This window comes from Eptesicus fuscus, chromosome 12 (genome assembly GCF_027574615.1).
Source record: "Eptesicus fuscus isolate TK198812 chromosome 12, DD_ASM_mEF_20220401, whole genome shotgun sequence".
In the NCBI taxonomy this organism is placed as follows: Eukaryota; Metazoa; Chordata; class Mammalia; order Chiroptera; family Vespertilionidae; genus Eptesicus; species Eptesicus fuscus.
The window spans coordinates 52092501-52117276 of NC_072484.1; the positions used below are offsets into that span (position 1 = coordinate 52092501).

At 41.1% G+C, this 24776-nt stretch overlaps 1 protein-coding gene across 1 annotated transcript in view; it reads left to right on the forward strand.

Annotated features, from left to right (window-relative positions):
* ZNF236 (zinc finger protein 236) overlaps positions 1–24776 on the forward strand; it is an 84263-nt gene that overhangs the window by 4452 nt on the left and 55035 nt on the right. The window contains exons 2-7 of the mRNA XM_054724239.1: positions 9472–9614; positions 10774–10938; positions 17574–17752; positions 19930–20054; positions 20347–20519; positions 21301–21444. Of these exons, the coding sequence (XP_054580214.1) occupies positions 9472–9614; positions 10774–10938; positions 17574–17752; positions 19930–20054; positions 20347–20519; positions 21301–21444 (929 nt within the window). The remainder of the gene's footprint in view (positions 1–9471; positions 9615–10773; positions 10939–17573; positions 17753–19929; positions 20055–20346; positions 20520–21300; positions 21445–24776) is intronic.

Consider the following 24776-nt stretch of genomic DNA (forward strand, 5'->3'; position numbering starts at 1 on the left):
TAAACCCTTATTGGAGATATGACAAATATGTTCTCCCATGCAGTGGGCTTTCTTGTTGTTTTGTTGATGGTTTTTGCTGTGCCGAAGATTTTTATTTTGATGTAGTCCTATTTGTTTATTTTCTCCTTAGTTTCCATTGCCTTAGGAGCTGTATCGGTTAAGATATTGCCATGACATATATCTGATATTTTGCTGCCTATGCATTCTTCTAAGATTTTTATGGTTTCCCATCTTACATTTAAGTCCTGTATCCATTTTGAGTTTATTTTTGTGTATGGTGTAAGTTGGTGGTCTCGTTTCTTTTTTTTTTTTTTTGCATGTATCCCTCCAATTTCCCAACACCACTTATTGAAGAGACTATCTTGACTCCATTGTATGCTCTTGCCTCCTTTGTCAAATATTAATTGAGCATAATGGGTTGGGTCGATTTCTGGGTTCTCTGTTCTGTTCCATTGGTCTATATGTTTGTTCTTGTGCCAGTACCAGGCAGTTTTGAGAACAGTGGCTTTGTAATATAGCTTGATATCTGGTATTGAGATCCCTCCTACTTTGTTCTTCTTTCTCAGGATTGATGCAGCTATTTGGGGTCTTTTTTTATTCCATATGAATTTTTGGAGAGTTTGTTCTAGGTCTGTGAAATATTCTGTTGGTGTCTTATTGAAGATTACATTGAATCAATAAATTGCTTTGGGTAGTATGGACATTTTGATGATGTTAATTCTGCCAATCAATGAACTCGGTATGTTCTTCCATTTGTTTATGTCTTCCTCTATCTCTTTTTTCAATGTCCTGTAGTTTTCTGAGTACAGGTCTTTTACCTCAAATGTATCCTGCTACCTTGCCGAATTCATGTATTAAGTCTAGTAGTTTTTTGATGGAGTCTTTGGGGTTTTCTATGTACAATATCATGTCATCTGCAAATAATGACAGTTTTACTTCTTCTTTTCCAATTTGGATGCCTTTTATAACTACTTCTTGTCTGATCACTATGGCTAGCACTTCCAGTACTCTGTTGAACAGGAGTGGTGAAAGTGGGCATCCTGTCTTGTTCATGTTCTTAGGGGAAATGGTTTTAATTTTTGCCCATTGAGTGTGATGTTGGCTGTAGGTTTGTCAAAAATGGCCTTTATCATGTTGAGATATGCTCCTTCTATTCCCACTTTGCTGAGAGTTTTAATCAAAAATGGGTGTTAGATTTTGTTGAATGCTTTTTCTGTGTCTATTGATATGATCACGTGATTTTTGTCTTTCAATTTGTTTATATGATTTGGTTTGCGAATATTGTACCAGCCTTGCATCCCTGGAATAAATCCCAGTTGATCATGGTGTATGATCTTTTTAATATATTGCTGGATGCGATTTGCTACTATTTTGTTGAGGATTTTAGCATCTATGTTCATTAGCATCTATATTCATTGACCTATAATTCTCTTTCTTTGTAGTGTCTTTATCTGGTTTTCGAATTAGGATAATGCTGGCCTCATAAAAAGGGTTTGGAAGTGTTCCTTCCTCTTGGATTTTCTGAAATATTTTCAGGAGTATAGGTGTTAGTTATTCTTTGAATGTTTGGTAAAACTCCCCTGTGAAGCTGTCCGGACCTGGGCTTTTGTTTGTTGGGAGTTGTTTTTTTTTATTACTGCTTCTATTTCATCAGTTGTTTTTGGCCTATTCACGTTTTTTATTCTTCCTGATTCAGTTTTGGGAGATTGTATTTTTCTAGGAATTTGTCTATTTTACCCACATTTTCCAGCTTGTTGGTATATAGTTGTTCATAGTATTTTCTTACAATCCTTTGTATTTCTGTGATGTCAGTGGTTACTCCTCTACTTTCGTTTCTGATTTTATTTGTTTGAGTCCTCTCTCTTTGTTTCTTGATGAGTCTGGCTAATGGTATATCAATTTTGTTTAGTCTTTCAAAGAACCAGCTCTTGGTTTCTTTGAGTTTTTGTATTTTTTAAAATTTTTTTTAGTCTACATGTTATTTATTTCTGTTCTAATCTTTATTATTTCCTTCCTTGTACTTACTCTGGGTTTTTATTGTTGTTCTCTTTATAGTTCTTTAAGTTGTAGGGTTAAATAGTTAATTGCTGACTTTTCTTGTTTTTTGAGGTATGCATGTAGTGCTATGAACTTCCCTGTCAGGACTGCTTTTGCTGTGTCCCAGAGATTTTGGGTTGTTGTGTGTTCATTTTCATTTGTTTCCAGAAAGTTTTTTTATTTTTTTCTTGATTTTGTTGGTAACCCATTCATTGTTTAGTAACATGCTATTTAGCCTCCATGTATTTGAATGTTTTGGGGTGTTTTTACTGTAGTTGATTTCTAATTTCTTTCCACTGTGATCTGAGAAGATACTTGATATGATTTCAATCTTCTTGAACTTGTGGAGACTTATTGGTGTCCTAACATATCTATCTTTGTGAATGATCCATGTGCACTTGAGAAGAATGTATATTCTGCTGCCTTGGGGTGAAATGTTGTACAAATGTCAATTAAATCAATCTGATCCAGTGTGTCCTTTATTTTTTATTTATTTAAAAAAATATATATATTTTTATTGATTTCAGAGAGAAAGGGAGAGGGAGAGAGAGATAGAAACATCAATGATGAGAGAGAATCATTGATCAGTTGCCTCCTGAATGCCCCCCACTGGGGATCAAGCCCACAACCCAGCATGTGCCCTGACCTGGAATTGAACCATGACCTCCTGGTTCATAGGTCGACGCTCAACCACTGAACCTTGCCAGCTTGGCCCAGTGTGTCTTTTAGAGTCTTTGTTTCCTTGTTAAGTTTTTGTCTGGAAGATCTATCCAGTGAAGTCAGAGGGGTGTTAAAATCCCCTCTTATGACTGTATTGTTGTCGATCTCTCCGTTAAAGTCCTCTAGAAGTTTTTTTTTTTTTCTTTTAAATGTATTTAGGTGCTCCTATATTGGGTGCATATACGTTTACCGGTGTTATATTCTCTTGTTAGATTAATCCCTTTCATATTATGTAGTGACCTTTGTTGTCTCTTGTGATGGCCTTCATTTTAAAGTCTATTTTGTCAGATATGAGTATTGCTACTCCAGCTTTGTTTTTCTTTTCCATTTGCATGAAAAAATTCTTTTCATCCCTTCACTCTCATCCTGTGTGTGTCTTTTGTTTTGAGGTGGGTCTCTTGTAAACAGCATATAGTTGGTTCATGTTTTCGTATCCATTCAGCTACCCTATGCCTTTTGATGGGAGTATTTAATCCATCTACATTTAGGGTTATTACTGATAGGTGCTTATTTACTGCCATTTTAATTCTGTGTGGCTAGGCTTCTCTCTCTGTTTCTTCTTCTCATTACAACAATCCCTTTAGCATTTCTTGTAATGCTGGCTTGGTGGGGATGTACTCCTTTAGCCTTTTTTTTTTTTTTTTTTTTTTGTCTGGAAGCTCTTTATTTGACATCTATTTTGAGTGAAAGCTTTGCTGGATACAGTAATCTTGGTCTCAGATCCTTGCTTTTCATTACCTTCAGTACTTCATGCCATTCCCTTCTGGACTATAGAGTTTCTAATGAGAAGTCAGATGTCAGCCTTATGGGAACTCCTTTGTAGGTAACAGTTTTCTTTTCTCTTGCTGCCTTTAGATTCTCTCTTTGTCTTTAATTTTTGGCATTTTAATTATGATGTGTCTGGGAGTGGGTCTGTTTGAGTTTTCTTGTTTGGGGATCTCTGTGCCTCCTGAACTTGTGTGACTTTTTCCTTTACTAGTTTAGGAAAGTTCTCTGCCATTATTTCTTTAAACACCTTTTCTATGCCTTTCTCCCTTTCTGCCTCTTCTGGCACACCTGCTATTCTAATATTGTTACCTTTCATTATCCCACAGCTCCCTTAAGTTGTTTTCCTGTTTTTAAATTGTTTTTTCTTTTTGGTTCTTTGATTGAGTGATATTTTCAACTCTGTCTTCTAATTCACTGATTCGATCCTCAGCTTCACCTAATCTGCTGTATATTCCTTCTAATGTGTTCTTTATTTGTGTTATGTCATTCTTTATCGCAGACTGTTCTTTTTCATAGTTACTATATCTTTTTTCATACTAGTGAGCATTTTTAACATCATTACTCTGAACTTTGTTTCAGATAAATTTCTTATCTCTTCTTCTGAGAATTCTCTAGTTCTTTCATTTGGGGGTTCTTTATCTCCTCATTTTGGCTTTCTGTTTGGATTTGTGACTATTTATTAGGTAGATCCTCTACACCTCTCAATCTCTAGTGCAGGACAGTGTTAAAGGCTGTTTCTGACTAATTACTAGGTGTACCAGTTAATAATGCGGATTTTTTTCAATAGAGTTATACATATGTTGATATATATGCGATTTGATACGTATGCTATTTTCTTTTATTGACAACAAGCTTTAAAACTTCATATATCAACTTTTCTGAAGGTGTTAACATAGATATTTTTATGCTTAAAAATGTCCAATTTCGTGCCAAAAAAAGAGCATTTGCAGGAAGTTTTAATTCATTACTTTATTTTGAAGAAAAGTGCTGCTGAATACTTCGGGAAGCTTATGGTGGACATGCTCCATCTCAAGATACTTGTGAATGCTGGTTTAAACGCTTTAAAAGTGATGATTTTTATGTGAAGGACAAAGAATGTCAGGTCAACCAAAAAAGTTAGAAGACCAATAATTAAACAAGCATTATTGGATGAAGATGCGTGTCAAATTAAAAAACAACTTGCAGAAAGATTAAATGTTGCTCAGCAAACAACTTCTGATCGTTTACAAGCAATGAGAAAGATTTTAAAGGAAGAAAAATGGGTGCCACATCAACTGAATGAAAGACAAGTGGAAAACCGAAAAGTCATCAGTAAAATGTTGCTTCAGCTGCACGAAAGAAAGTCTTTTTTGTGCCGAATTGTGACTGGAGATGAAAAGTGGATTTAGAGAATCCCAAATGCACAAAATCCTGGGTTGATCCAGGTCAACCATCAACATCGACTGCAAGGCCAAATTGCTTCGGAAAGAAGACGACAATGCTCTGCACTTGGTGGGATCAGGAAGGTGTGGTGTATTATGAGCTTCTAAAACTCGGTGGAACTGTTAATACTGATTGCTACAGACAACAAATAATCAATTGGAACCATGCTTTGATTGTGAAACAACCAGAATGTTCCAGAAGACTTGGCAAGTAATTTGCTTCATGATGATGTACCATCACACACTTCAAAACCAGTTAAAGACACGTTAAAAAATCCTGCCTGGGAAGTCTTAACCCACCCACTGTATTCACCAGATCTTGCTCCTTCAGATTACCACTTGTTCCAATCGATGGCACACACACTTTCTGAGCAGTACTTCAAAACATACGAAGAAGTAGAAAATTGGGTCTCTGAATGTTTTGCCTCAAAACAAGAAAAGTTTTATTGGGACGGTATCCACAAATTACCTAAAGATGGGGGAAATGTGTAGCTAGTGATGGACATTACTTTGAATAAAGCACTTTTGATATTTCTCCTGAAATAATTGTATTTTCTTTGATTACAAAATTCGAATTATTAACCGGTACACCTAGTACAGTGGTCGGCAAACTGCGGCTCAGAAGCCACATGCGGCTCTTTGGCCCCTTGAGTGTGGCTCTTCCACAAAATACCACGTGCGGGCGCGCACGTACAGTGTGATTGAAACTTCGTGGCCCATGTGCAGAAGTCGGTTTTCGGCTCTCAAAAGAAATTTCAGTCGTTGTACTGTGGATATTTGGCTCTGTTGACTAATGAGTTTTCCAACCACTGACCTAGTAGATCAGGCATAGACTGAAAGCCTCCAGAGACTGCATCTGCTTATGGACTGATAGGATTCTAACTTGAATTGCCCCCCAGGCAATCATTCTCAGGTGTGATGAGAGTTTTTTTGAACAGGGTGGGGCAGTTTCTTCTGCCTTGAGGCTAATTGTTATTTTTAATCTCTTAAGTGGCCTCAGGGCAAGGTGTTTTCCAATAGGGTGTGTTGACTGTCTTCTCCACAGGCAAAGTAAATGTCTATGTGGGAAAGAAGTCCTCTTCTGCGTGAGGGAATGAGTCAGCCCAGGAAACTTGGGGTGTCTGCCTTCTGAGCTCTATCCCCCAAGTCCCCAGACCTGGCTTCTCTTACAGCTCCAGTCCACTTCACTCTCGCTGTGCGGGAGTACAAGGTGGGTGGCTCCACAGGGAATTTTGTGCGTTGGCCCTTTAAAAGGGTGCCTGAATTTTCAGCTGTTAGTCCCTGGCAAATAGCACCCTGCTGCTTTTTACAGCCAGAAGTTATGTGGGTACCCTCCTCAGTTTTGGTGCTCTCTACTGGGGGGCTCAGCTTGGGGATTAGATCCCAGAGTTCTCAGTGGCAACCCCCCACAGCTGAGATACCTCTCCGGGACTTCAGTTGCTGTCTGTGGGTGCCCGGCCAGCCCTTTCGCACCTCTGCCCCTTTCGCACCTCTGCCCCTTGCGCCAGTCTCTATGTGGTCTCTACTTTTGGTCCTTGGCTATCAGGGTTCTCCTGCGAGTTTCCTGTTGATTATTCAGGAAGTTTATCTCTATTTTAGTTGTAATATCAATTTGTTCCTGGGAGCATGTCGTGCAGCATCCACTTACTCTGCCGCCATTTTTAATCCTATTTTAGTTTTCATATGGAGTAACGTGACCTTGATGGAAACCATATTTAGGGTCTTGTATGGCTTCATTTGGTTTTTCCAGTAGAATGCTTAAAAGTGTCCTTCCTAGCTTGCACCTTCAGTTGGCTTCCTGCTTAGTTTCTGTTTTCTGGTGGAGGGATGTTTGTCCTACTTCATTTCTAGAAACCTGAGACAGGTAGATCATGAACTAGACAGGTAACAAGCTTTCTTGCCCAAGTTGTCAGGTCAGACCATGGCAGGGTCTTGGTTGACTTCAGGGACTGCACCTTTCCCTTGAAGGAGAGGAGACCACTGGGAGAGGCTAAAAAGGGCGGAACTTGAACTTTTTATGAGGCAGCAGCAGATGTGGAGCCTCTGGTTTTAAGGTGACTTATTTGCTTTAGCAGCAAAAGGAGGAGAACAGTTCAGGGGAGATGGATTCTGCTTAAAAATAATAACTTACTAGCCATATCAGGTATCTGAGGATGAAAATACTTTTTTAAAAAGGAGCACCCTTCACTCTCAGTAATTGAACTTCTATGATAGGCAGAAACTTAGAGCATTGAGAATTTTGAAGAAAGTGTGATTATATAACAGTTAAAGTGTAAAGATTTCACAACCCGGAGCTAGTAGCAAGTTAATGTGGGTTTCAGATCGTAGTGTGTGACACCAACTAGTCTGGGACAACCACACTGAACCATAATTCTTCATCACATAGAGTCAGTTCACCAGCTTTTTACTAGGTTGTCCTGTATCAGAGTCTTTACACCGTCTCTGTATTAGGTAAGATTTGTGCTGAAGGAATTAGCTGTGTTTTTCAGACCACTCTTCAGCCTACCAGTAGAACTTGACTTGAAATGTCACCAAAAGGCCTCACTGGTGGCTTTCACTTTGGGCAGTACATTAGGAATCACCTGGGAACCTCGCTGGGTTGATTACATCCCAGCCTGTGAGGCGGGACCCAACATCATTGCTTGGAAGGCTCCCAGGTCGCTCCACCTTGGGAGTCAAAAAACGTTTCATTATTAATTTAGTGTAGGAATTTTGAAAGCAGGTTTTAGAATAGAATGTGGATATAGTTAAGAACGAAGAGAATAAAGATTAGATATATTTTTTCCTTAATAGAACCAGTTCATTCATAAATGAAGTTGTAAAAATTACATTAATATTTCTGGAAACTGGAGTTTGCTTTACTGGCCATTCTGCCAGAAGAATTTTTGAAACTGTTGCCAGCTCTCTCCAGTCCAGGCCTGTCCCACCTCCTGTCCTGGGGATTTCAACTCCTGTTCTCATGAAGATGCTACAGCAGGCTCAAGGACTGCTGGCCAGAGTTGGAACTGCAGGCTGTTTACTCAAAAGAGGTGTGGAATTCCTGTCAGCACACGCGTGTTTGAGAAATACAAGGCTTTCTGGAGCTTACTTGAGTCTTTAACATAACCTCTACTGTACTTCCACATTTCTAAATTCTAATATTTTTGGGTCAAATTTGCTATGTGACCTATTTGCTATATATAGTTAGTAAGTATTATATATATATATGTATATATATATATATATATATGTATACACACACATACACATATATGTATATATACATATATACATACATATATATACACACATATATACACACACACACACACACATATACACACACACACACATATGTGTGTGTATATATATATATTTTATTGATTTCAGAGAGGAAGGGAGAGGGAGAGAGAGAAACATCAACGATGAGAGAAAATCATTGATCGGCTGCCTCTTGCATGCCCCCTGTTGGGGATCAAGCCTGCAACCTGGGCATGTGCCCTACTAGGAATCAAACCATGACTTCCTGGTTCATAGATCATACTCAACCATTGAGCCACACTGGCCAGGCAATATGTATTTTATTTTGATGCTCAAATTATAAGACTTAGAGTCTACTTATTTTAAAGAATTAGAGAGATTTAGGACATCTTTATTTTATGACATCGTTGACAAATGTCAATGAGTATTCCATAGTTTTTCTTTAAAAATATTCTTATTGATTTCAGAGAAGAAGGGAGAGGGAGAGAGAGATTGAAACATCAACGATGAGAGAGAATCACTGATTGGCTGCCTCTTGCATGCCCCCTTATTGGGGATGTGACCTGACTGGGAATCAACCATGCCCTCCTGGTTCATAGGTCAACGCTCAACCACTGAACCACACTGGCCGGGCCATAGTTTTTCTTATTTGAAAATACCTTTAAATTTACAGCTGTTTACCCAACTGGATTTAGAGAAACACATTGGGAAGCACATTGAGGATTGTCCAAAGCTTTGCAGCCCTTTATCTTCCGACACCAAAACTATCTGAGGGAACAGTTTCTGCTCTTGTTGACTTATTCTTGCTTCTCTGCAGTTTTCAGAGGTAGATTGAATTAATGAACTAGCATTTATATTTTGACTGGAGTTTGTTTGCTGAATGATTTAGGAACCTGTGTTCCTGATGACCTGTCAGGGTGACTTAGAAGTGAAATGCCCCCAGGATCTATAGTGACTTAGAAAAAATTGGAAGCAGCCGGCAAGGGTACAACACCATGGCTTTGGTGTGTGTTTGTGGGTGGGTATCAGGTCTCCAGAGTTGAGTTTTAGGTTTCCCAAAGCCCTACTGAGAAGAATTTAGGATTCTGCAGCCCAGTCCTCTCAACATTTTTCATTTGTAACCTAAAAGCATGTCCATTTAAAAAATTCAAGATGTCATTAATGTCATTTAAAATTCTCATAAAGTTTTGACATAATTTGGTTTCTAAACAATAACCAAATAATTTTATTTATGCGATGAGAATAACAACTGATATTTATTGTCTATACTTATGCAATTTTATAGATGGAGTTTTAACATTGAATGCGGAGAACACTAATTATGCCTATCAAGTTCCAAATTTCCATAAATGTGAAATCTGTCTACTGTCTTTTCCAAAAGAGTCCCAGTTTCAACGCCACATGAGGGATCACGAGCGAAATGACAAGGTAAGTATTTTTAAAAGGGGCATCAGAAATGTGAATGTTGAAACTGGAGATGTTGTAAACATCCACCTGTGAATTGAAATTATTTCCTATAATTTAGATTCCTAAATTGTGGAGCATTGTATATTATATAAGTACATATTTTTAGCTGTAGTTGTATTCCTAGCCATTATGAGATCACGAGGGAAAGTGAGAAATTGTCTAGCGAGTCTGTCTATGGAAGTTCTTAAAATATGCCCTTCTCTAGTAGTTTCTGTTTCCTCTATGAACATAGAATTAGTACATGCTGATGTGTTTTTCTCTGGCAGGGCAGTTACCCTTAAGTGTCTTCATTATAAAATGGTGTTCAGTTATGTTAGATCGAACTTCAGCAGGGAGCATGCTCTTACATAGAGATTTGTATCCTTTCTTGCCGGGGCCTGTGATGAGAGTGTTAGTATCTTAATGGGACGGTTTGCCTGATAGACAGAAAGTGACAGTTGAAACTGCAATGAGAAAGTGGTTTCGACTTTCCATTAGGTAGGAGAACGTGAGCTTGTCAGCCTTGTGAGACCAGAGCATACCAACTCTCTTCTCTGGAGCCAGGGCCTGACCAGCTTTGCTTTACTGTCCCTATGAGTGATAACATAATGCTAATACCACTTGTGGAGAAAATCTGAAAATACTGACTCAGTCCTTATTAGGGCCTTGATATTTCAGAGGGAAATTAATGCCAGTGGTTACTTTTTCTTTTTGTATGTTAGTGGCAGAATACTTTCCATTTGGGGAACATTTTAGACTGAGATAAGCAACTCCGTTAAAATCTAGTAAAATTCTTATGATTCTTATTTTACTTGAAGTGATTCTGTTGACAGCAGTGGAGTTGGTTGGTAAAAGAGGGAAAATTGCGCCAGTGTGAAGCCTCTTCATTTTATCATCAGAGAGCCCATACCCTGGCACACCGAGGTGCAGCACTCCTACCAGAACCCTCCTCCTGCCTGGATGGGTGTGGTCCTTACCACCCCTGAGACATTCCCTAAGGAACTTTATGTGTTGGTGTGGGATTTATTGACTTGGAAGTTTCTTAGAAAGATTGTAGATCATGGTACTTGTTAATATTTGAATGTTGTTTACTTCGGAAAGATTGTATTTCAGAGACTTCTTGACTGTTCTCTCCCAACAGCCACATCGCTGTGACCAGTGTCCCCAGACATTCAATGTTGAATTCAACCTGACGCTGCACAGATGTACCCACAATGGGGAGGACCCAACCTGTCCTGTGTGCAACAAGAAGTTCTCCAGAGTGGCCAGCCTCAAAGCGCACATCATGCTACATGAGAAGGAGGAGGTAATATTTCGGCCTGCCCTTTGTTAACTGATTCTTAAAAGGCCTCTAATCTGTGGGGGGACCTTAGGTATAAACTAATTTACAAAGCCTTTCATGTAGATTTCAGGGAGCGAATGTTAAATTTGCCTTGGCTGATCTCCAGTTCATTGATGAAACCTTTTATTTTCTGCCATATCAGTTGGGGTAGAGACACTTAAAGTGTATTTGGAGAATCAAAATATGTCTGCATTGGCTAGAAAAGTCCCCCCCCCCCTTTGTTTTAAACAGAAATTAACTTTAGTAGAAATCTGTAGTGGCCAAAAGTAAATTTTCTGCCTGTGAAGATGGCTCCTGGATCCCCTGACCTGTGTGCATTTGGGAGAATATATAGAAAGCGTTTGTGATGACACACAGCAGTTATGCACCGAGTGAGCAATCCAGAACTTATAGGATGGCCGGGTTGTGTTGCTGTTGCTAGGAGTGGGGCTTCATCCCAATATATAAAAACCCTGGGTCTGCCACGACTGGAGGCTTGACCAACTGGAAGTCAGTCCTGCAGTCAGTGCTGTGGCTGCAGGCACTGTGCCCCAGCACTGACTGTTGAGGGGGCTGCGAATCAGGCCCAGAGAGAGGCCTGAAGAGAGAAGTAGGGTCGTATCCGTAGCCTGTGTGGCAGCTGTTGATCAGCACTTGCCTCTCTCTTTCTCTCCCAGTCTGGCCAGCAGCCACGCCTCCATTTCTCTCCAGGCCTCCACCAGGGCTGCTGATCAGCCCTGCCTTTCTGATCAGGACCCGTTGATAGGCCCAGAGAAGCTGACTGGCATAGAAACTGACCAATCAGAACCAAATATGGGTCAACTGTGAGGAGCCAATGGCTACCTAGGAGGTGGAGCTTTTGACACCGACTGGCATAGAAACCGACCAATCAGAACCAAATTGGCCAGCAGAGGAGGGCAGTTGGGGGCGAGATCAGGTCGGCAGGGGAGGGCAGTTAGGGGTGATCAGGCAGGCAGAGGTAGTTGGGGGCGAGATCAGGCCATCAGGGGAGAGAAGTTGGGGGCAAGATCAGGCTGGCAGGGGAGGGCAGTTAGGGGTGATCAGGCAGGCAGGCAGTGAGGTTAGGGCCAATCAGGCAGGCAGGCAGAGGCAGTTAGGTGTGATCAGGCAGGCAGGCAGGTGAGTGGTTAGGAGCCAGCAGTCCCAGATTGCGAGAGGGATATCCAACTGCCGGTTTAGGCCTGATCCATGTGGGACATCTCCCAAGGGGTCCCCGATTGGAGAGGGTGCAGGCTGGACTAAGGGAATCCCCCCACCTCCCGTGCACAAATTTCGTGCACCAGGCCACTAGTTTCAAGTATAAATGGCTGTTGCTTTAAAAATATTACTTCCCCACCCTGATTATTATTGTAGAAAATTAGGAAAATGCAAAAAAGTAAGGTGGAGAATGTGAAAGACACCTGTAATTTTATCTCCCATGACTAATTACAGATAACTATTTGGTATATTTTTCCTCCTGAGACAGAAAAACAAATATAGTATTTAAATTATATACATAAAATTTCCATCCTAAAAATTGAGTTCCTACTTTCTGTGTAGGCTTATGTTTTTTTTGTATGTCTTTAATTTTTAATATAAAATCATTTATTTATCTTTTAAATCTTATTGTATGAGTAATGCATGTGTAATTTGGGGACAGTTGAGCCTACATCACCAGAGATTCCAGTCCTCACAGGGCACTCTGCGCATGCTCAGGCTTCCCTGCACTCCCTCCATGCAACCCTGTTTTTCTGTGCCTTTTTTCTTCAGTCAACTGTCATAGGTGATGTTACACAAAACCTGCTGGTCATAGATTAACACCCACATGGTGTGACGTTGTGGACACAGGTCACTGTGGGTAGACATGTAGATTGTTTTCCACTGTGGTAAACCTGGTGCAAACAGAGCCACATGAGCAAATGTTCCCAAGGCAGGCAACTTTGTACCCAGAGGACATTGTGGTTGTCACTGCTATGGGGAAGGGGTGCGGTGCTGCAGGCATCTAGTGGCCAGAGATGCTCCAGAAGGCTCTTCAGTGCATAGCCCTCCTCTCCTTCCCAGCACACACACAGTGATCCTGTTCCTAGAACTGGAATTGCTCGGTCAGAGCGAAGGTAAATTCAGAATTGAATAGATCTTGCCAAATTATCTCCAAAGAAGTTCTATCAATTTATGTGCCACACCAGCACGGCGAAGGGTGAACCTGAGGAAGGGCGGTGAAGGATTGAAGAAAAGACAGACAAGAGAATACAGCTGGGGCTTGGTAGATCTCCTGTGCTTTATTTTATAGTCTGATTAAAACAAAGGTAGATTAACATGCATACAAATGTTCTTGTTTTGGCAACACTTGCTGAACATCCTACAGCTGCTTAGGAAGTAATTAGGGAGGGCTACAAGGTCAGGCTTAATTATGCTAGGAGAGCTCTGCCCTCCAGGCTGGGACTTGTTTGTGGCCCTGCCACAGGTCAGCCCGAGGCTTGACCCAGAGCCGCTCCCTACAAATTTATGCTCCAGCCAATAGTGTATGAAAATGCCCCTTTCTTCATAGCATTTTCAATATCTGTGTTATAAAACTTCTCTTTTCCAATCTGGTAGTTTAAGATGATATGCTTCTGTTGTTTTAATTTGTATTTCCTTAATTATGAGTAAAGTTTAGCATCTTTCCATGTTTATTAGCCATTAGTATTTTTTTCTGTCTTTTAATTTTCTAATTTTGGGGGAGTGGGTGGGGATTTTGGGTATATAGTAGATATGTGTCAGCTGTTTAATATACCTAGGAAGTTAGTTTTTTTGTCTTTTCTCGGTTTCTGATTTTTTCCCCCCCTGGTGTAAACTTTTAAATTGTCAAATACTTATAAAATTTTAATCTGTTCATTTACAGATTCTGGTTCTTATGACTTGCTTAGAAATACTTAACACGTCTACAGTTTTTATTTTTTAAGTCTCACCACGTCTTTTAGAGCAGGTGTACACACAGTGCAGTGCACACCCCATTCCAGAGACCAAAAGTTCACACTGATCCAAGTCCAGCCACCATCCCAGCTTCTGTGAACCTCCCCCAGTTCCGAAGTGTGTCCTTGAGCACAGTAAGGACGTGGCTTCCACGTGGCAGCACAGTCTCCTGTGTTCTGTCTGCAGCAGCATCACAGTTGGGTGGCTCACCCTACTAAAGGCATGCAGGGTGGAAGGGGACTCAGGGTCATTTGATTCAGCTTGCTTTCTATTTCAGGGCCACCCTGACCCATTCTTCCAAGCCACAGCCCTTAATGAACTGCCCTGCATTAGGGTTCGGTTAGTCTGACCACAAAGACAGCCTAAAGCAGAGCAGGGACTGAGAGCTGGGGAATTAGGTGATGGGTATTTGATTTAAAAAAATATATATTTTATTGATTTTTCTACAGAGAGGAAGGGAGAGGGATAGAAAGCTAGAAACATCGATGAGAGAGAAACATCGACCAGCTGCCTCCTGCACATTCCCCATTGGGGATGTGCCCGCAACCAATGTACATGCCCTTGACTGGAATCGAACCTGGGACCTTTCAGTCCGCAGACTGACGCTCTATCCACTGAGCCAAACCGGTTTCAGCGGTATTTGATTTTTAACCTCCTCTTAGAAGACCAAAAGATACAAAGAGCAATCTGTCCCTTCTGTCCCCTCTGCTGGGCCTTGCCTGGGGAGGGACTACCTTGATTTTCTGGTTTGTCTTGTTTCTCTTTGGAATGATAAGCAAATGTTTGTGTACTTCTTATTTTCCTTTTCTGGTTTATTATTAATGTGAACTTTAGAATTTTGCCTACTTAAACATGAATTTTTATTTTGGCTGCATAAATTTTTTAGAATGTTTCAGGAGAGAATTGAACATGTTTGCAAAACTGAATCTTTATCATCAAAACATCAGTCAGTCATGTTTTGTTCATATGGATTCAGTGCATTATTTAATTTATTCTTAAATGTTTAAGATTTTATTAATATCATTTGGAGGTCTTTCAGTTATATGTTGATGGGATCTGATTAGAGTGCATGCATTTTCTCCATGAAGTCAGCTTGCCACTTAGCAGTCATTGAAATTACCCTAGAACAGTCTGTGTCTATGGTAGAAACTAGCTTCTGCTTCCAGCCTGGAGGACTTGGCATAACTCTGACTGATAAGGTGGAAGTCTGTTAGCTGCCCCTGAGGCACAGCTGCCCCTCCCCAAAGATGTCCCCTGCTCATCCTGGCTCCTTGGCCTGCTGGGAGTAAGGCGGTAATGGTGATGGAACTTCCGTTATGTGGCCTGTTTCGGTTGTGGCTCCGGGTATACTTCACCCTGTGTTCGCCCTATGAGCAAACTGCTCACAAAGCAGAGTTTTTACTCAGAAAATTCTGACAAATCTCTGATTATAGTCATGCTGATAGCTCTTACTAATCTGATCATTAGGTAAGATAGTAAGTAAAAAGCAGATGGATCTGAGCCAGAGCAATAAAAGAGTAAGGGTGGGAAAAGGAGGATAAAGAGTCCAGTTTTATTTCACAACTAAGACTGGAGACTTGGAGTTGTTGGTGGAAAATGAATAGTTTGAGTAATTTCTTCTCTCCTGACCTTTTTGTGGTGCCATAAAAATTCAGGAGCTCAGAGGTGATTTTTTAAAAAGAGATGCAGCAAATTATGTTAGGTATTTTTTTCTTTTTGATTGTTTCTTAGAAAGAATTTTCTTTATTTTCAACAAGATACTGACAATCTAATAACTTGTTAGTTCCTTAAATTATTATATAATAATACCAATTTAAAGTTATTTAGTTGAAATCATTATGGATTGCTCAAAATATTTTCCCTTCATCGTCATTCTTTTCTTTTTTTGTTAATCCTCACCTGAGGACATTTTTCCATTGATTTTCAGAGAGAGTGGAAGGGAGGGAGAGAGACAGAGAGAGAAAAACATTGATTGGTTGCCTTCTGCACCAGGGCCAGGGATTGAGCCTACAACTGAGGTATGTGCCCTTAATGGACCCTTCCACTGAGCTAAACTGGCTAGGGCCAACCTCGTCTTTTTCTGCAAAGGATGCTCTGAGTAGTGTCGATGAGCAACCTCATTTTAATGTCAGTTACATACATTTCTAAGACTATGTACAGTACTTAGAAAACACTGGTGGAAAGTAATAGCTGTATATTTTGTTATTTGGGAATAACAGTTTATACCATTGCTAGGTTACACTCATTTCTTTTTCATCTTTGGACAGATCATTTTGAGAATCGTCTAAGTAAACAGTTATGTTACCGATCCTCGTGAGTGAGCTCACTGAACCTTGTGCTAAATCGGGAGTTTCTACTGTTCAAGTCATAGTGAGGACTTCCTCTGTCCATGCTGTTCACCTCTTACACATTCACTCACTTCACTGCAGTTCAGATGTTGGGTGAGGGCAGGGTACCGATGTCCCTATTTCACAGAGATGGAGTGGTTAACCAATCCAGGTGCATGTAGCTATCATGTTATCTAATTGAAATATGAGTTATTTAAAATTTATAGTAGCCATATTAAAATCATAAAAAGCATAAATTTTATTTTAATATGTTTATGAAAATACATCCAAAATATTATAATTCAAATATTATAGTGCTTGAGCTCTTTTTTTTTTTTTTTTTTTTTTTTTGCAGTAAGTCTTTGAAATATTTTGTGTATTTTATACTTCCTCTACAGCCCTGTTCAGACCACCTGTTTCAGGTGCTCAGTGGGCCACGTCTGGACAGAGTGCCAGACTTTTTCTGTAATCGACTACCTATAAACCAAGTGAAAGAATGATAGATGTTTCCATCTAAAACTTTATCGGCTTCCCTTTTCTTTGGAGGTGGTCTATCAATCTATAATCTTAACTTCTCTCCTGACCCTTTTGTGCTGTCGCCATTCTGTCGAGTGTTCATAGCATAGATTGATAAAATGCCAGTCACCCAACAGCCAACTTGAAACAATTTACTTTGCTCAAAAATTATACTATTCTCTCCTCCTTTTCCCTGTGTTTCTATCTTTTTCTACCAACCAAAAAAATAAAATGTTTTTTTACCTTCATATTTAGACACTAGAGGCCCCAGTGCACGAATTTGTGCATGGGTGGCGTCTGGCAGGCCCGCCCAGATGGGGGACCATTGGGGGCGGGGCCAGCCGGGGGGAGGAGCCGCGGGTGGTTGGCCAGCCTGCCCTGCCCCCTGATCGGAGTGTTGGGGGCCAATCGGGGAAGGGGTGGATGAGGGGAGGTGCCGTGGGAGGGCTCCAGGTGTGTCTGGCCCTTCTCGCTCAGTCTCCATGATAGGCCGGACCCCAGCAGCAAGCTAATCTACCAGTTGGAGTGTCTGCCCCCTGGTGGTCAGTGCATTTCATAGTGACTGGTTGACTGTCTGCCCCCTGGTGGTCAGTGTACATCATAGCGAGCAGTTGAGTGGCGTTAGCATATCATTAGCATATTATGCTTTGATTGGTTGAATGGCCGACCAGCTGACCAGACACTTAGCATATTAGGCTTTTATTATATTGGATAATGATATATTTTTTGTGAGGTGAGAATAGTGTCTGTTCCAAAGGAAAGTATAATTTGCATATCGACTGTCTACAATACTAGCTGTGCTCATGGATGGTGTTTCTTTTGCAGAACCTCATCTGCTCCGAGTGTGGGGATGAGTTCACTCTGCAGAGCCAACTGGCCCTGCACATGGAGGAGCACCGCCAGGAGCTGGCTGGGGGCCGGGCCCACACCTGCAAGGCCTGCAGGAAGGAGTTCGAGACGGCAGCGCAGCTGAAGGAGCACATGAAGAATCATTACAAAATTAGGTATGAGCCTCTACTTGGGCTTGGGAAAAATCTGTATAATGTATTAAGAATTGCAAATTTTGCTGTGATTGGTTAAAAATATTGGCTAATCTGGTGTAGTGTCAGGATGTCTTTTATAATGTGTAGCTCATATCTACAGTAGGAAAATTGAGCTCAGGGATTAAAAATAGGTGCCAGGCTGTGTGGGTAGACAGTTTTAATCAGTATATTAATGTTGAAACTGTAGAACAAGGTGCTGGTGTTGTTTTTACGGGCAGGTAACACTGTGTAGGATCAGTGAGGGTCAGTTTAGGTCCTTTTTAATGCATTGATTTATTTATACTGTCTCACTATTTACAATTTACATGAGCCTGACATGGTGCTTAGCATACATGTAGAAACATGTATGTCAAGCCATGGTACTTGTATGTCTCCAATTTGCAGATGTATGTGTGTATTTAAATACAGGCATGGTTACTAATATTATGAGCTCTAAAACTAGACTATTAGGGTTTAAACATGTGCCTGGTACGGACCAAGTGAAAGAATCAGTCAGTGCAACCATTTCAGAAGGTGGTTGTATTGAGAAGTAAAATCGCTTTGATCTGGGCAGTGAGAGCCCACCAGGCCAGGCAGGTGCTGTGGCTGAGTTTGAAGGACACAGGGTCTGGGACTATGGGGCCTTTCTTGGAGGCTACTGTGGGAATGAGGCTTTTATCCTGGATGCGGGGGAAGCCATGAGAGGGTTTTACACACCCAACGGCCTGCCCTGACTATAGGTGTGGTGTGGCTGCCCTGTGGTGGGGTTGAAGCGGCAGACCACTGAATCGGCACGGCGGGAAGACAACATTGGAGAGGGAATGGGGTCATCTTTGGAGATGTTCTGGGGTGAAACCAGCAGCCTTTGGAGACGCACTTGAAGTCGGGGTCAGGGAGAGGGAAGCATGGGCCCTACTCCCCAGACTTAAACTTGCGCGTTGGGGGTTGCCCTTTCCAGTCACAAAGAGGAGCAGGTTAGGAATAAAGAATTTTGCTTGTTGCTGAAACCGGTTTGGCTCAGTGGATAGAACGTCAGCCTGCGGACTCAAGGGTCCCAGGTTCGATTCTGGTCAAGGACATGTACTTTAGTTGCGGGCACATCCCCAGTAGGGTGTGTGCAAGAGGCAGCTGATCGATGTTTCTCTCTCATCAATGTTTCTAACTCGCTATCCCTCTCTCTTCCTCTCTGTAAAAAATCAATAAAATATATTAAAAAATTTTAAAAAAAAAGAAAAGAATTTTGCTTGCGACACACTGGAGTTGAACCACCCTGAGCCATCCCCGGAGGTCGAGCAGAGTTAGAGGTAGGGGGTTGATGCTCAGTGGAGGTGTCAGAGTGGTTGGAAGTAGGACTTGGGAGGTCACCATTATCAGGTGGTGTGAAATGAAGGGACAGGAAGAAGTAGCAGAGGGGCAGGTGGAGGTACAGATTACAGCTGCGCAGACCTGGGTGTGTGACCATCACAGGCGAAGCTTGTCTGTGAGAGGCATTCCACCTCAAACACAAACTGTTTCTCTGTCATTACATTTGGAAAAATGAATTTTTATGATATTGGATGTGGGATCCCTTGTCACGTCCCGCGTGTTTCAGGGTTCCCGTTCAGGTCCGGTTTCTGGAGAAGGCCGCAATCAAAATGAAGAGAAGCTAGAAAAGAATCAATTTGGGTAAATGGGGGGCCAGGTGGGAGCCCACCTCTAGTGGGAGGACTACTCACTGCTCTGGCCTTTGCCATCCCTTTTATTGGGGTTCTGAGATACACCCATATCCTTTAGGCAGGAAATTCCAATAATAGACAATCAGCAAAAATTTACATATGTTTAACAGGTAAAAGTTGCTTTAACTACCAATGTCTCAACTAAACAATGAGTGACTAGCTCTGACCATTCAGAGAGATTAAGGTTGACCAAAGCATTCCGGATTCCCTTTTCACATTTAACTTCCAATGTCTCAATGTTTGGTTTCCGGCAATTGGATACACAAAACTAATACATGTATGTATGTACGTATGTGTGGGTGGGGGACACACACACTTATATGGGATTGACTTTTCACTGAAGCATGTTCTCCTGACCAGCCAGTTAACCTTTCTGGAAGGATTTACTGTCGAGTTTGTAACACAAGGGAGACGACTTCATGAGCACCCCTTTTATTATACTAGGATGTCAAGTACGAGGTCATACAATCGGAATGTCGACAGGAGTGGATTCACGTACTCGTGCCCGCACTGTGGAAAGACGTTTCAGAAGCCCAGCCAGCTCACTCGACACATCAGGATACACACAGGTGTGGACCACGCTTACCTCTGGATGACTCACGATGTGGTGCACAGGAGAGAAATGTGCCCAGAGCCCGCTAGACCTAGAATTTAACTTTGGCATTTCCATAGTTTGCTATGTAATCTGGGTGTCAATTTTGAGATTTTGGGGTAGGCAATTGGATATCTGAGTCTGCAGTCACAGGGGGATGTTCTAGCTGGAAGGATGGTTTGGGGTCCTGAGTCTGGGTAACCAAAGTATTTCTGTTTTAATCCGTCAGAGGCTCTCACAATTCTGTGTCCATTCTCCCCTCTCCCTAGGTGAAAGACCCTTTAAGTGCAGTGAATGCGGAAAAGCCTTTAACCAGAAGGGGGCATTGCAGACCCACATGATCAAACACACAGGTGAAAAGCCCCATGCCTGTGCCTTTTGTCCTGCTGCCTTTTCTCAGAAGGGGAACCTGCAATCTCACGTGCAGAGAGTGCACTCGGAGGTAAGCCGGGCCTGTGGGCTGTGGGGTTCCCAGGTGTGCGGCTGCTCACGGGGCTGCGGAGGTGACTGTCAGCACAGCCGTGAGACACGGGCCTGTGGTGGGACAGACTGAGATGCTCCAGAAACCTCCTCTAAAGATTAGTTGCTGAATATTATTCAGTCCTGGGATGAATCTCTTCACAAGGTGTTAGGAATAGACTGAAAGTCTTATCTAGGTAAGTTCAAGGCAGCCGCCACAATGTAGTAATTGAGGTGGGCTTGATGATGGTGAGAGAATAGGTGCTTGGACCTGCCCCTTCACTTCCTGCCTTCCCCTGCAGACTGTGTTGTAGTATTGCAGCAGCTGACATGCAGTGCTGGGACTGGTGATGACAAGTTCACCTACCATTTGACCATCCTTCCTAACGTGCACTTTATCCCATGAATGCTCAGTCAGAGTTATATCTGTGTCTGTCTAGCCTTCATTTCGGGCTGTGTGCAACCCTTTAGGAAATTGAGAACATACATCAGACATCTTCTTACTAAATTATAATAACTGACAACTACTTTTTTTTACTCTAATATAAAAAAGACTGATATTTCATTTAATCTCATACTACAATATTGATCAAAGAACTGGGTCATTTATTCTAGAGCTATCTAATTTAAAGGAAAAAGTAAAGTTAAAGGGTTACATTATTTCTGTCATTTTTAATGCAATGGTCAATTATGTGTCCTAATTCAAATGTTTTTATCTAATAAAAAAGTGTAAAAAATAATTTTTTTCTCTTTTATTCTTTAAGGTCAAGAATGGCCCTACCTATAATTGTACAGAATGTAGCTGTGTATTTAAAAGTTTAGGTAGCTTAAACACTCATATCAGCAAGATGCATATGGGTGGGCCACAGAACTCCACGAGCTCTGCAGAGACTGCTCATGTTTTAACGGTAAGTTCAGTGAGCTGGCTGGTAGAATATTCTTTTACCAAAATCTGTCATCTCACTCATAATCTTTAAAATTGAATATTACTTAGAATATTATTTATTACCATAGAGGTGCTATGAAGTTTTTCTATGTGGTTGTATGGTGCTACTATTTTTTAATTAGTAAAAAACAATCAATCTTTTAAATTTTAGAATAGTGTTAGATGATTCTGATTTATGGACTATCACCTGAACCAATAAAAATAAGACAAATAGAATCATCAATTTATTGAATTGGAATTCCTGCAACATTATTGGTGATTACCAGTGAATATTCTTTTTTTAAAAAATTACTTTATTGATTAAGGTATCACATATTTGTCATTAACACCCCCCCCCCATTCCCAGCCCAAACCCCCCACACGCATGCCCCCATCCCCCTGTTGTCTGTGATCACTGGTTAGGCTCATATGCAAGCACACAAGTCCTTTGGTTGATCTATCTCCCTTGTCCCCACCCTCCCCTACCTTCCCTCTGAGGTCTGACAGTCTGATCAATGCTGTTCTTGTTCTTCAGTCTATGTTGTTCATCATTTCCCCTAGATGAGTGAGCTCATGTGATACTAGGAATACACTTATAGGAACCAAAAATGAGACAAGCAATAATGGTTATGCTGAGAGGCAAATGTATCAGTCTATAGTGAGTTTCTTTCTGGGCCAACAGTTCTTTTGAGTCCCGATTTCTATGTCCAACAGTTATTTATGTGTACATAACAGCAATGATATTTCAGTTCTGGATGGTGGACAAATGGTGGTAATGCAGGTCTGACCCTCTCTGGTTTGGTCCTGGGCAATCTGCAGTGATACACATCTGCTGACTGCTAGTATGGCAAGGCATGGTCAGCGTCTTCCATCTCTGGACTGTTTCTCTTCTGTCTTCATGGCTGGAGCACTCCTGTCAATTCCTCTCTGTTGCAGGAATCCACATGGTCTCAGAGTTGTTTTCTGAAAATATACAAACATATTCTCGACCAAAAGTTAATAAAGTAATATTTTCTATAAATTTGACTTGCGATCCTTTTTCATTTTTTTGCCCAAACGATTTTCCTTTGGCTTGTTTTGACACCATGTATGTTTTACCTGGGTGTCTTCCTGTTAGCATTACAAATGAAAGTTAATTTTCTAAAGTAAAAATTTTCTAGATGTAATTTATTTACAGGATATTTTTCCTTACATGATATTCTTCTACTATCCCCCCTTTTTTGGTTTAAATATTGGGAGGCTTTTGGAAATTTTATGCTGTAATCTTGATAGCTTTTAAATTTTACTTTTTTGCACTAAAATGTGACTGCTTTAGGTTCATTACATATTATGCAATTTTACCATGAGATGAACTACCAATAAAAATTTTAGTTAAAACTTTAGGAACAGCTTTTTTGTCCAGTACAATTGATTTTTCTAGAGTATTTGCTTATTTTGATTGGCCAATTTAAATTAGTCTGAAAACTTGACTACTATTTTACTGTCCAATTTAATACTCTAACAACCATCTTGTTTTACCCTGTAAATATTAGTGGAGAGGATTATTTGCCTTCTTGAGTAGGCCCCGAGCATTCCTGGTGCTAGGCTGGATTTAGATATCATAGACCCCAGTTCCCCGGATCATGGGTGCAAGACATCTCCATCAAGTCTTGTTGCAGTGAGAGGGCATCTGCTGTCGGCCAAGTCTCTGTTACCTGGGTCCCGATTTGAGCTGGGCATGTGAAGCTGAGCAGCCATGGGGGCAGGAGATCTCCCTCAGCAGGGGTGAGGGTTCAGGCCCCTGCAAACTTGGGGGGGTGAAGGTCTGTGCCCCACCTCTGTTGACCCCCAAGTTCTCTCCTGATGGCCCCTATGCGACTGTGCCTGTCTTAGGTTGTTCCTTCCCTGAGGAATCTTACCCGTCTCTGGCTAACCAGCCATCCTCCGGGGCCAAGCAGGGTGATGTGAGGTTTGGTTCTGTCTCCTTGGTCGCCTATGCACCCATGGCCTCCACCAGTGAATATTCTTTATCATTATGCTATAATTTAAAAATCAAATGTCCTTTTAAGCTATATTTCTCCCTAAGGTGACAGTGATAATTTTTCCTTAGACTTTGGATTTTGGTTGGGGAACTAAATTTTATTTTTCAGTACATGTATTTAAAATTGTATGACTTCACACACACACTTACTCTTTTTTTTGGAGGGATTCTATAGCTCAGCCTCCTCAGTCTGTTACTTCCACCTCTCAATTGATAGTAAATGGCAAAATCTAAGCACAGTGCAGTGTCATGGCAGTAGACCTTGGACAGAAGTGTGAGAGTGTGGGTGTGTGCTTACAGTGAGCTTGGCTGGGAGTCTGTGGCTTCCACAGCTGCCTCCTGCCCCACATGAGTGTTTGTCTTTAAGCGTCAGGCTCATGGTTACTGTTTGTTTTTTCCTTTCTTTTCTCACAATATTCCTAGCTTGGGATTGATACCTCAGCTAATTCTCCATCAGAGAGGGTGTTGTAAATAAGTCCTGAAACTGGGGAATGATTAGTGCCTAATAATTAAGTCTTAAAATTCTATTTTGGACTGAGTATTTTTTTAAGAAATTTTCAATGTGTAAATCAACCAAATACTAAGAGTTTTCACCATATCCTTCGGCACAAGGCAAATCAAATATGTAGATGTAGTGACTAATCTGGAATGATAATCCAGATAATTAAAAAAATTATCTTGATAAATACCTGAAAATGCAGTGTAGGGTTGTGGAAACCTGAACACTCCCTCTCTTTCCCTGTTGGACAATGTGAGGGCCCAGCATCGTGGCACGGGCCAGTTTCAGGACTGCCTAGGAGCCCATGTTCAGCCTCTAGGTTCTTTGTGGCTTTTGTTTTGCATCTCACTTTTCTTTTTTTTAAATATGTTTTTATTGATTTTAGAGAGGGAAAGGAGAGGGAGAGGTAGAAACATCAATGAGAGAGAAACATTAATTGGCTGCCTCCTGCACGCTCCCTACTGAGGATCAAGCCTGCAATCCTGGCATGTGCCCTGACCAGGAATTGAACCAGCAACCTCTTGGTGCATGGGACGATGCTCAACCAACTGAGCTACATGGTCGAGGCTGCATTTCACTTTTCTAACTCTTGGCCTTTTTGCTCTACTTTTATGGGTTTTCCTCAGCTTCATTTTATGATTCTCTTATTGATATTTTTAGCTAGTACAATTTTTAATTTCTGGAGCTCTCCTTCATAATCAGCTTGTTTCTTTTTCAAGACATGCTTTTCTGGTTTGTTGTACTTTCCTTGGAAACCTAATTAGCATTTTCCTTCTAAAAGTTCTCTTCTTTCTAG